At 47.7% G+C, this 12,388-nt stretch overlaps 1 protein-coding gene across 6 annotated transcripts in view; it reads left to right on the top strand.

Moving 5' to 3' along the window:
- The window catches only part of HEPH (hephaestin), a 29,828-nt gene that overhangs the window by 2,650 nt on the left and 14,790 nt on the right, over positions 1-12,388 (top strand). For 3 of the 6 annotated variants that reach the window (XM_064159035.1, XM_064159032.1, XM_064159034.1), the window contains 9 exons: positions 1,428-1,626; positions 4,460-4,704; positions 5,425-5,637; positions 6,218-6,397; positions 6,977-7,231; positions 8,156-8,324; positions 9,885-10,024; positions 10,220-10,351; positions 11,550-11,761. In XM_064159035.1, coding sequence (XP_064015105.1) covers positions 1,463-1,626; positions 4,460-4,704; positions 5,425-5,637; positions 6,218-6,397; positions 6,977-7,231; positions 8,156-8,324; positions 9,885-10,024; positions 10,220-10,351; positions 11,550-11,761 — 1,710 coding nt within the window. In that variant the 5' untranslated portion in view covers positions 1,428-1,462. The remainder of the gene's footprint in view (positions 1-1,427; positions 1,627-4,459; positions 4,705-5,424; positions 5,638-6,217; positions 6,398-6,976; positions 7,232-8,155; positions 8,325-9,884; positions 10,025-10,219; positions 10,352-11,549; positions 11,762-12,388) is intronic. The other 3 variants (XM_064159037.1, XM_064159033.1, XM_064159038.1) reach the window with 2 other exon arrangements.

The raw sequence follows: 12,388 nt of genomic DNA, 5'->3' as shown, positions 1-12,388 counted from the left end.
TCTAATTCTTTTACTTTCTGTTTCTCTCAGCTGAGTGTTTTCCAAGTTGCTGTTCAGCGTCTCAGGAACTGGATGTCTGTTTTGTATGGCAGCTTAGTTATTGCCTACATCCTGCTTTGTTAATTCTATCACTGGAGGAGATATTTCCTCAGCATTTTCATCTGGGTTTATATTTAGTTTGTCATTCATTTTACCCCTGAGCTATTTTCTTACCCTTTGGTGTAATTCTGCTGCTCCTTATTGCATCAATTTCTCCTTCACGAGGGTAACTCTTTGAACTTGCACAGAACTGTGTTTTTATGATTTCAGGCAATTTCTGCAGCTTGCTCTGGATCTCTCCTCAGAGTATTTCTGGTGCTTATTCACACCAAGCTTGGTGTTGATTGGAGGTTTTACAAGTAGGCTCCTTACTTTGATCTAAGTCATGGGGGAAAACACTTAATGGAACTTAACTAAGCAAAAAGCCTCGAGCAGCCCGTTGGAGATGCAATCTCTGGGTTACACAGAGCCACTTTTTAAAAGCAATCTTTAAGTGACTTCATAGTGACAAAATCATACTTCTTCAGGTGGTGTAGAATCGAGAGGTCTTGGCAAGAGTTGAAGTAAAGGTATTTGATAAGGATTATTTGTCTGAGCTTTGTAGTGTCCTGTAAGATGATTTGGGATATCAGAGGTGGTGAAAAAGGTATTTTTTTTCATTCCAGTGCATATATCACTTTTGCTCCGGGCCCTGCTGTCCTAAGATGGCCCTTACACAGCCTATGGGATCTGCAGGTGCCTTTTCTGCTAACACAGTGTTTGCTGTGCATCTGTTCACCTCCTGCTGAGTGAATGCTTAGTGAATTAGCAATGCTTCCTAAAACTATGGAACAGTCATTGGGAAGAGAACTACAGAAAAAAAGAAGGGTTAATATTAAACTGTTATGAGAGGCACATTTGTTGTTGGGGACTGATGAGTAAGGCATAACCTCCATTGATGAGTAAGGCATAACCTCCATCCAACTTTGCATTGATTTTATTGTGGGAGTGATTTCCTTCTTGGGTATTTGAGTGCTAATTCCAATACCTGATTTCTTTTATCCAGTTTCTCTTTGCCCTTTCAAAATGTCTGGTTCCTTCAAACCATTAGTTTGCTTCTCTAGGAGGAATGGATCCAAGCTAGAGGAAAGTAGATTTAGATTAGACATTAAGAACTTCTTCACCATAAGGGTGGTGAGACACTGGAACACGTTGCCCAGGGAGGCAGTAGAAGCCCTATCCCTGGAGAGTCTTAATGCCAGGCTGGATGTGACTCTGGGCAACCTGACCTAGTGGAAAGTGTCCCTGCCCATGGCTAGGAGGATTGGAACTGGATGATCCTTGGGGTCCCTTCCAACCCTGACAATTCTGTGATCCTTTCATTACCTTTGTTGTTCTTTTCTCCCCAGTAGGTATACCCTCCAATAGTGCCTTCATTCAGGCTATGATGGGATTGCTCTGCTTGTTGCTGCTTTACATCCACACACTGTCACCCGTGCTTGCTGGAGATGTCACTCGAGTCTACTACCTGGGGATCCGTGAGGTGGAGTGGAACTATGCCCCGACGGGAAGGAACATACTCGCGAACCAAAGCATCGCACAGAACCCGTATGTGTAGTGCTGGCAGGATTCAGTCTGCTACTGGCCTAAAGCAGCAATTTCATGACTGATTTCATGCAAGTGTTCTGGGACATCTAAGCAAGCAAGAGACACGATCTGATAGATGCTTGATCTTTATGAGCTTAATGGTTAACTGGTTTTATCGTAGGAACATAGAAACTGCATCAGTGGGAGAAGGAATGGTGAATGTAAAGGGGCAGCCAGTCCCTGCACAGAGAGGGAAGTACAAACAGTCTTAGAATAGAACAGATTGTGCAATCCTCTGCCCTAGGGTCTCCTTTTTCTTAGTTCCAGCTGGTAATCAGCTTGTGTATCCTGAGGCATGATGACTTTTCGCTTTGGTGTAAATGACTTCACAGAGCCAGCTTGTTTTAGCGAGCCTTAGACTTAATGGAACTTACAGCATGAAATTTTAGGGGTTGTTGGACAAATGTTTTTGTTTTCTTGCAAAAGAGAACCCGGGAACCTCGGTAATTACTTTGAGTCACTACAAAAACAGGTTTGGGGTTTAGCTTTCAAAACACTAAGCCTTTTACTTTGGCTGCTTTTGGGTTTTGTGTGTGGGTTGTTGTTTTTGTATTCTTTTTTTGGCTTGTTTTGTTTTTAATGGCTTTCCACATCTTTTTAAAGGCGTTTGTGCTGCTCTTTTGTTTGTTTCTTTCCCTCTTTTTCCATGCAAACAACCTGTATTTCTTGACAACCTGCTGCCAGTCATTTACCCCTTTGTAAAATAACCCACTCGGGCTTATACAAACCTTTCAGAAACAGCACAGCAGGAATGGGAAGGGTTCACAGAAAAAAAACCACCAAGGTCTACCAGTTTTAGTGTGGAAAAATCTCTGTCCTCTGGAGATGCTGAATAGACTTAAATTAGTTCACAGAGAAGAAAACACCCCGAATTCAGGATTAATAAAGATGTTATTGCTGGCTCCTGCAGTGATAATGAAAGCAGTGGTTTTTGTTTGCTTTCTCTCATAATAAATGGAGAGATGGAAATGAAATTCAAGGTCATTAAACTTCAAAGCAATTTAACAACTGTTCTGTCACTGACAACAATTAGCTAATGGGGACTATTACAATGATTGCAGAAACCAAATTGCTAGCAGGAGGAGAAGGATGTGATATTGAGATGAATGACAAAGGGAGTAAAATGCTTGAAGAATATCTCTTTGTTGGGAAGAAGTGGACTATGTTGGAGGGGAAGAGGAGGGAAATCTGCAAAGTAGGAATTCTCTGTAAATCCTTTTGCTAATGGTGGCTGCAGGGATGACTGCAAGGGGATCTGCTATACAGATCCCTGCTAGGGATCTACTTATAGAGCCTGTATATAGCCCTGCTAGGACTCCAGCTATGCAACTGCTAGGTTGTATAGCTGGAGCCCAGCCCTTCACAGCTTCAGATGACAAAGGTGATGCTCATTGTTTTGGTCTCAGCTGTTCATCTTCTGGAGCTACACACTGGAGTTTGCTCATGTTTCAGGCCTCCTTACGTTATTGCAGGGTGATTGATCCTAGGGGGGAAGTGGGAGGAGTAACTTCATCTCTCATTTAGGCCAGTCCCACCACTGCCTGCAGCATGATTCATCTCTTATCTACTAAGAATTAGCCATAAAGAGCAAATACACTCACGAGTTGAACTTTAGAACCTGACTGAGGTTTTGACTCTGGAAGCTGGTTACGTGCTGGATATGTACCTGCCTGACTCCCCTGCCATTCTACAAGTAATTCAGACTCTCTTGAGCATAAAGTTATCTTTTAGACTGTGAATTTTGGCCAGAAAGCTCAGGGGGTATATCTCCCCACCCTGGCCTTGTAATTTAGCTGCAAATGCCATGAAGGCTTTGAAGTGAGTTTCTAAATGCCCAATGAAGGTTGAAGCAGTCATGGTCTTGGTCTTCCCAGTGTCACCTCCATGTGACTGCCAAAGAAGCACCATCTTTCCCATTCCTTATTTGCACTGCAGAGTTCAGGCATGTACTTTGTGTCTGCTCCTGAGGAACTGGAGACAAGGCTGTGGCAGTGGCAGCAGGCATCTGGCCATGTATTGTGGCTGTGTGTGATGGTTTGGGTGTTACCCACTCCTCCACTCTTAAGAAAATCACCCAGATTAGACTCAGCTGAGCTGGAAATTAGACTGAAGCTTTATGTTTGCAGCTTAGCACAATACACAAGCAGACATTTACAATCTATGCCGCTAGATACAGAAATGTACAAGTTAAACCTGTAATACAGAAACACAACAGCCCTCCCAGAAACCAGAATCCCCAGGAGGGGCTCCCAACCACCTTTTCACCTCATTTCCACTCCTCTACCTTATTCCAGACTTTGCCTTATGTTCAAGGTGAGTTTGGAGAATTGGCCAGGGGGGTTAGAAAGCAGAAGGATTACTTAGACAGCAGGTTAGGGAGAAAAGTGCAGGCAGCCAGTGAGCAACTCTGTTATCTATGTTCTTGTTTTTTATACACCTCAGCAAGCCTATGAGTGACGTAGACCTCACCATTGTTTCAGAGCCTAGAATCTAATTCTTCTGACCTTCAAACTAGCACACTGGTCTCAGGCTACCAAAGGTGTTCACACAGTGACATCCCCCAGTGTGTTTCAGATGAAGTGCTGCTTGTTTCTCAAGCAGCCAGAGGTGTGGGAGGAGGAAGTTCACAGATGGTTTAGGACATTCTGGGGTAGCGCAGAGGTGGTTGTCTGTAATGTCAAAGCTCTGGGCTCACCTGGGAAGCTGTGGGTCATTGTCACTGCACTGTGTTGTCAACCAGCTGTTTTATACAATGCATGACTCACGGTGCCTTTCCCTTCTCTGAATTCAACAGCAAAGCCTCAACGTTCCTCCAGCCTGGCAAGGACAGGGTGGGCAGCACGTACAAGAAAGCTGTCTTTAAGCAATACACAGACTCCACGTACACCACTGAGATTCTCAAACCTGGCTGGTTGGGGTTCCTTGGGCCCCTCATCCGAGCAGAAGTGGGAGATACCATTAAAGTGCACCTAAAAAACTTTGCTAGTCGACCATATACGATTCATCCTCATGGTGTTTTCTACGAGAAGGGCTCTGAAGGTAAGAGAGCCATTGCTACAAGGCAGACAGGGTTTTGTTTCTCACTGGGTACTAAGGCCTGTGCACTGAGGAGTGATGTCTGCAGAGCCACAGGCTTGGTTAGCCCAAAGCTCTATGGCTGGCAGGCAACTGCCCATAGGTGTTTAGTGAAGCCATCTGCTCATTGGTTCTCAGGTTCATGAGGCTGGGAGCTGTTTTCTGATTGGGGCATTTACACAGGGCAGGTTGCTTGAGATTTGGAAGAACCTCCCAAGCTTGCTGGTGGGAGGTGGGGGGCAGAAGGAATCAAGCTGTAATCATTATTTGAAGTGCTGTGGTTTGAGTCTTGAGCATGGTGAGCTTCAAGGAGTTCAGAAGAATGATGAAGTATGAGACCAAAGAACTGCTCTTCAAAGCTACTCCAGAGATTTTAGGGAGGCTGAATGTGGCATGGTGCAGTTGAGGGCAAAGCAGCAACAGTCAGAATGGGAATGGTCTTCCTGACTCTATGCAGACTTGCATTTGGGACAAGTTGCCTTACAATGGCTCTGTGCCTCAGTTTCTTTTTGATATAGTGATGATTAAGCTCTCTTTCAGCCTGGGGGTGGTGAGTCTTCTTTTAAAATCTGCTAGGCACATATATATGTGCAGCTCTTGAGTGAGAGCAGCCCAGTCTAAGGTTATATGTGTGGACATCTTTGCTGCTCTTGAATGGATGTTGTGATTGCTCTGTTGTTCTAGGATCCCTGTATCCTGATATGTCCCCCCAGGATCAGAAGAAGGATGATGCTGTTTTCCCAGGAGGAAATTACACCTATACTTGGACAGTCCCTGAGGATCACAGCCCAACTGCTGATGACCCAAACTGCTTGACCTGGATCTACCATTCCCATATTGATGCACCAAAGGACATTGCATCTGGACTGATTGGGCCATTACTTACATGCAAGAAAGGTAAAAAATCCAAGAGGAAGCATCAGTTTCATACTGTGAAGATTTTGTGGTTCTTCTCACCAAAACACTTAGCTAGCTTCAAACTAGCACAGCCTTTAACAAGGGTAGGATGAAAAGATACTCTACTGGGTGCCTCCCAACTTCAGGGCGAAGTGTAGCATGGCTGGAGAAGACAGTACTTGAGTTCTGTCCCTTGTGTTGTCTTTATCTCCTAGTGGATGGGCAGGTTAGCTTGTAGCCCTCTTGATCTGAAAGAGATGTTTGAATCCATGTTGAAAACAGGCATATTGTCCAAGTTTGTGTACTGAAAAAACTAAGAGTGGCTTGAATAAGAACTGAAGGTGTGGGAGCTCAGACATACAGAGGAGAAGAGCTGCTTGGGAGCAGGAAACTTGTTTGCAGGGCTATGTTAGAAAAGAGCCTGCTGGAAGTCTGCAGTGAGCTGTGGTAGGGTGGTGGGGAAAGCATCTGTCTCAGATTTCTGTGATAAGAGTTATTCTTCATTTGGTGTCTTAATCCCTTGACTGGTGTCTGCTTTTCTGCATGGGTGGGTGTTTGTTCATCTCTTCTTTCTTCCTAGGAATACTGACTGGCAATTCTCAAAGACGCCAGGACGTGGACATTGATTTCTTTCTGATGTTCAGTGTGGTGGATGAGAACCTAAGCTGGTACCTGGATGAGAACATTGCATTGTTCTGCACAGATCCAGGCTCTGTAGACAAAGAAGATGAGGAATTCCAAGAGAGCAACAAAATGCATGGTCAGTGTCACCTTTGTGAAGCTGCTGACTCTGTCAGGGGTGGTACTGCTCTGGTGTCTTGAAATGCACTTCCTAGAATCATAGAATCAGTCAGGGTTGGAAGGGACCACAAGGATCATCTAGTTCCAACCTCCTTGCCATGGGCAGGGACACCCTACCCTAGATCAGGCTGCCCACAGCCTCATCCAGCCTGGCCATAAACACCTCCAGAGGTGGGGGCCTCAACCACCTCCCTGGGCGACCCATTCCAGGGCCCCTCCAATCTTGCTGTTGTATGCCAGAGGTTGGGTAGAGGGGAGGAGCAAGACAAGAGGCTCTGGGGTCATCTGCTAAGCAAACAGCACAGGGACAGGAAAAAAAAGAAAGTGTTATTTCAGTTTCACCTTTGCCACAAGTGAGTCTTCACTACTTGTTTGGAGATACCTGGCCACTCACTTCTGGAAATGGAGTCTCCAGAACAGGAGGAGAATGATGAGTTCTGGTTAGTTTCATCCTCCAAGTGTCTGTGCTGTGGCTGCTGGCAGAAGCTCTGAAGGCCTCTCTTCTAATCTCTGATTTTTGGCTGGCTTGGTTTTGCAGCTATCAACGGTTACATGTTTGGGAACCTCCCTGAGATGACCATGTGTGCTGGGGACTATGTTTCATGGCACCTCTTTGGGATGGGCAATGAAGTTGATGTTCATACAGCCTACTTCCATGGAGAAACACTCAACATCCGAGGCCATAGGACGGATGTGGCCAGCCTCTTCCCAGCCACTTTTGTTACAGCAAACATGATCCCCAGTAACCCTGGGAGGTGGCTACTGAGCTGTCAGATCAATGATCACATACAAGGTAAGGCAGAGGCTGGAAGGTGTCTTGTACTCTGCAGGCTCCATTTTTGTTCTCCTACAGTGTGGTAGGAGACAGTGCCTAGGGCAGCATCCCTACAGAAAATGCCCCTTGATGAATGAGGTGATTCCTGCTCTTGTACAAGTTGGGGTGGATGGATGGTTAATGTGCAGGCCAGACTTAGTGAGGATGCCCTGTACTGCTACACCATGGTTTGCATTGATCTGTGGTGCAACTGAAAACTAGGATGAGGCAGTGCTTTTCACAGTATCACCAAGGTTGGAAGAGACCTCATAGATCATCAAGTCCAACCCTTTACCACAGAGCTCAAGGCTAGACCATGGCACCAAGTGCCACGTCCAGTCCTGCCTTGAACAGCTCCAGGGACGGCGACTCCACCACCTCCCCGGGCAGCCCATTCCAGTGTCCAATGACTCTCTCAGTGAAGAACTTTCTCCTCACCTCCAGCCTAAATCTCCCCTGGCGCAGCCTGAGGCTGTGTCCTCTCGTTCTGGTGCTGGCCACCTGAGAGAAGAGAGCAACCTCCCCCTGGCCACAACCACCCTTCAGGTAGTTGTAGACAGCAATAAGGTCACCCCTGAGCCTCCTCTTCTCCAGGCTAAACAATCCCATTAGAACTCTAATCCCTGTAAGAGACTCTTGCATGGCACATCTGAGGACAGCAGGAGGCTCTGTTTGCTCTCTTTCTATGCTTCCATAGCATCCAATATCAAAGATGAGAAGCTCTGCTCCCTTGCCTCCCTTTGCTGTGGGAGCTGCCTAACTGCCTCCTCCCAGACATGTGCCTCTTGCGCCAACAGAGTGAGAACGGCCAGTTTGTGGTAGGAAGGTGGGACTATGTTCTTTGCCTGGTCAAACTGGTTGAGAGGGGCTAAGCAGGTGTGCCCTCCACCTTGTCTTGGGCAGCTGGGATGGCAGCGCTCTATGAGGTCCGGCCCTGTTCTCGGCAAGCTGCAGCATCCACCCTGGATGGGAGAGTTCGGAAATACTACATAGCTGCAAAGGAGGTGCAGTGGGACTATGGACCTTCAGGTCTTGACCAAAGCACTGGGAAACAGCTGGACGAGGCAGGCAGGTAAGGAGGATGGGCTAGGGCAGTGTTTGGGGTCTCCTGTCTGTACTGGGAAAGCTGCAAGGGAAAATGTGGAATTTCTTATCAAAATAGTTGTCTGCAGTTTGTGTGGAGTGCATTTTACAGAACCACACAGAATGCATCTGGTTGGAAGAGACCTCAAAGATCATCCAGTCTAACTTTGGACCCAGCATTGAAAGGTCAACACTAATTCATGTCCCCTGCGCCGGGTTCACGTGCTGCTTAAACATCTCCAGGGATGGTGCCTCCACCACTGTCCTGGGCAGACCATTCCAGTGTTTGATAATCCTTTCAGTGCAGGAATGTTACCTTACATCCAGCCTGAACACAGGCTTGTTGCCTTACATCCAGCTGGCACAGCTTGAAACCATTTTCTCTAGTCCTGTCACTGGACACCAAGGGGCTGCCCCCTTCTTGCTCCAACCTCCTGTCAGGGAGTTGTAGAGAGTAATGAAATCTGCCCTCAGTCTCCTTCTCCAGACTAAACACATCATCCCATTGGAAGTGCAGCCTGCTGAGCCAGACTGTGCTGAGAGCAGTGCTGGGTACCTTGGGGACTGTATGTGGAAGTGGTCTGTGTTTCATAACCTTGCCCACAGACACCAGGGGCCCCAGCTTTGGCAGAACATGAGCTGCTGTATCTGCCTCTGGGCTTCATATCTGCTGTGCCTGCCCCAGGAGCAGAGCTGTAGACTTGAGCTGGTAAGAAACACATCTTGCAGCAGACACAGGGTGGCAGACCTAGCCTGCAAATAGGCTTCAGTGTAGCTGTGACATCGCAAGCAATATCTAGGAAGTGAAATGCAGCGACAGCCTTTCTTCCCATGTGTCAGATGGTTGTGAGAGTAGTTGGCAAGTGGCTTCCCATTCAGATTTGGCTTAGTTCCTCCCCCTCTCTTCCCTTCCCTGGGAAGCTTTGGGGGAGAGTGTACCTCTTTCGGATGGAGAAGCAGAAATGCAGAGTGGTTAATGATTTACCCAAAGCCACACAGCAGCTCTCTTGCAGACCTTAGAGCTGCAAGTTCCTTAGGTCTGGGAGCTGGCCTCGTAGCTAAACTGCCTCTCCTGCAAGGCATGTTAGGTCTGTTTCTGTGTTTGGTCAGGGTGGTGGCAGTGGAAATAAATCTCTCTTTACAGCTGTTGCGTGGAGGTGGTGTCAGCTATGATTGCAGTCGTCCCCTGGACTCTGAAGAACTCTGTGTTCTAGTGCTGCTTTTCTGCGTCTTCGCCGCAGCTTTGTTCCCTGGCCTCTTTTCACACCTCGTGTACAGATGCTGTTCAGAGCTGTGCCGCTGAACCTGGCTGTGTCAGAGGGCTGTGTGCCAGAGGTGCTCCCTGAGCACATCAGGCAGATGAGTCTGTGGGAGGAAGAGGCTTCACAGAGACGAGCTGTGCTCGTTTGAATCCAAAGATGCAGCCCGTGTCTGCAGAGCCGAAAGGACTCGGCAATGCTGCTGGGACTGCTGGAGGGCTGTGGGCAGGGAGCAGCAGACCAGGACTGGTTTTTGTAGCACTGCCCTAATGGTTACTTTTTGCATTTAGCCCTGCTGAGCAGTTTTTCAAGCGTGGCCCATACCGAATTGGGGGAGTCTACTGGAAGGCAAAGTATGTGGAATACACTGATGAGAGCTTCCGTGAGGAGAAGCAGCCATCAGAAGAAGAGAAGCACCTTGGGATACTTGGTATGCTTCCAGAGGACTCTTGTCAGTCCTCTAGCCCTGCTGCCAGGGCTGAACAGCCTTGGGTGGTGCTGTCCACCTTTCTTCTCTGTCTTCTGCTCTCCTCAGCCTGGGTGAACAGTGGCCTTGGCTTCTGGTTTGCCTGGTTGTCTGGGGAGTTGCTCCACTGCTGACATGCTGTTTCTGCTCTTTGCTTAGGTCCAGTGATCAAAGCTGAAGTTGGAGACACCATCCTGGTGACTTTTTTTAACAAAGCTTCCTGGCCCTTCAGCATCCAGCCCCATGGAGTGTCCTATGGGAAGGCGTGGGAAGGGATGTGGTACCATGACGGTTTGTGGCTCCCTTTTCTTGAGTACTTCTGTGCTAATGCTGCTGATGGAGAAGTACTTCCTCTGTGCTGGGGAGGTCCTGCAAGTAGGAAGGACTAGATATCCTACTGGCTAGAAGCCAGCCTGGTCCTCTGAGGAGTCTCAGGCCTCACTGAAGGAGGCTTTCCACTGAGCTGGTGCCCACGGAGGGTGCCACATCATAGAATGTTAGGGGTTAGAAGGGATCTTGACAGATCATCCAGTCCAGCTCCCTTGCCAGAGCAGGTCATGCAGGAATGCATCCAGGCAGGTTTTGAATGTCTCCAGAGAAGGAGACTCCACAGCCTCTCTGGGCAGCCTGCTCTGAGTCTCTGTCACCCTCAAAGTGAAAAAGTGTTTCCTTATATTCATGTGGAACCTTCTCTGCTCTGGCTTGCACCACAGTCTCAAGTTGTGCCGGGGAAAGTATAGGCTGGATGTTAGGAGGAAGTTGTTGTCAGAGAGAGTGATTGGCATTGGAATGGGCTGCCCAGGGAGGTGGTGGAGGCACTGTCCCTGGAGGTCTTCAAGAAGAGACTGGATGGGGCACTTGGTGCTATGGTCTGGTTGACTGGCTAGGGCTGGGGGATAGGTTGGACTGGATGATCTTGGAGGTCTCTTCCAACCTGGTTGATTCTATGATTGGACATTAGTGAGCAGAGCCTGGCTCTGTCCTCTTGACACTGCCCTTCACATCTTTGTACACATGAATTAAGGTCACCCTTCAGTCTCCTCCAAGCTAGAGCTCCCTCAGCGTTTCCTCACAAGGGAGATGTTCCACTCCCTTGAGCATCTTTGTGGCTTTCTCACAAAGGAGTATAGATCCAGAAGTGCCCAGACCATCTGTAGCTATTGGAAACCCTGTGAGCAGAGGAACATGCTTGGTTCACTCTAGCTTAGATAACTACATGCTTCAAGCATTTCTGTCCCCAGAAGCAGCTGGGTCTGCTTTATTTCCCACTGTCATGCCCATCTCTGCTGTGGTACAGGGAATGGAATTTACATGGTGTGGAGAGCATCTCCCTGTAGACTTCATAAACTTGCCCACCTCACACCTCGGAGGAGCAGGATGGTTGAGTGACATGAATGAAGTAAAGGCCAGTGTGAGTGTAGCTGGTGAGATGATGTAGTCAAGGTTGTAATGGGGACCTTGGGGATAACCATGCCAATCTCTTTCAAAGGTCTGTCCCAGAATGGGATTTCTGTTGCACCACTGCACAACTTCACCTACCGCTGGACTGTGCCGAAGCACGTTGGGCCCACATCCAGTGACCCTCCCTGTCTGACCTGGCTGTACAGCTCAGCTGCCAACCCTGTCAGAGACACCAGTTCAGGCTTGGTAGGGCCTCTGGTCATCTGCAAGCCAGGCATGTTGGATGACAACAACAAGCAGGTAAAAGGGGTTTTCCTGCTACGTTCTTGCCAGGTTCTTGGCTGTCTTGTAGAGAAAGGAAGCTCAGCAAGACTGTAGGGAACATAATGGAAACACAGGGTGAGGTCAGGGAATTGAACCAAAGCCATCAGGCAGGTTAACATTAGCACAGCTGGTGCCCAGGTCTCACATGGAAAAGTCTGGTGTTCTGGGCTGCCAGGGCTGCCCTTAGAATAGTTTCTGGGCTTTGCTTTAAAATTCATGGACAAACTTGGCTGAAAACAGTGCCTTGCATGAGACTTTATAGGTAACTTTGAGACTTGAATAGCAGGCTGCTTTCAGAGGCATGTGGAGTAGTTATTGCAGTCTCAGAAACATTTGGAAAGCCATTTTCACCTAGAGGTGTTTTTCTTGAGTGATACACTGCTTTGAAGTCTAAATGAGCTTTGTTTCTTGTATGAGATCAGTTCACTTTAAGGCAGAGCTGGCTACAAAGAAAGCATGTGAAGATTTGTGCCAGTTTCTGTGCTTCTGATGAAAGACAGGTGAAATCTGAAGGATGACCAGAACTTCCTCTTGAAAGTTCCTTTATGGCAGCAGGTCTAGGGAAAGGAGTTAATTAATGAACTGGGCAAGTGTCAGAGAGAT

The sequence above is a fragment of the Pogoniulus pusillus genome, chromosome 19, assembly GCF_015220805.1.
Source record: "Pogoniulus pusillus isolate bPogPus1 chromosome 19, bPogPus1.pri, whole genome shotgun sequence".
Lineage (NCBI taxonomy): Eukaryota > Metazoa > Chordata > Aves > Piciformes > Lybiidae > Pogoniulus > Pogoniulus pusillus.
The sequence above is the reverse complement of the archived record's forward strand: the minus strand, read 5'-3'. Positions and strand labels throughout refer to the sequence as shown.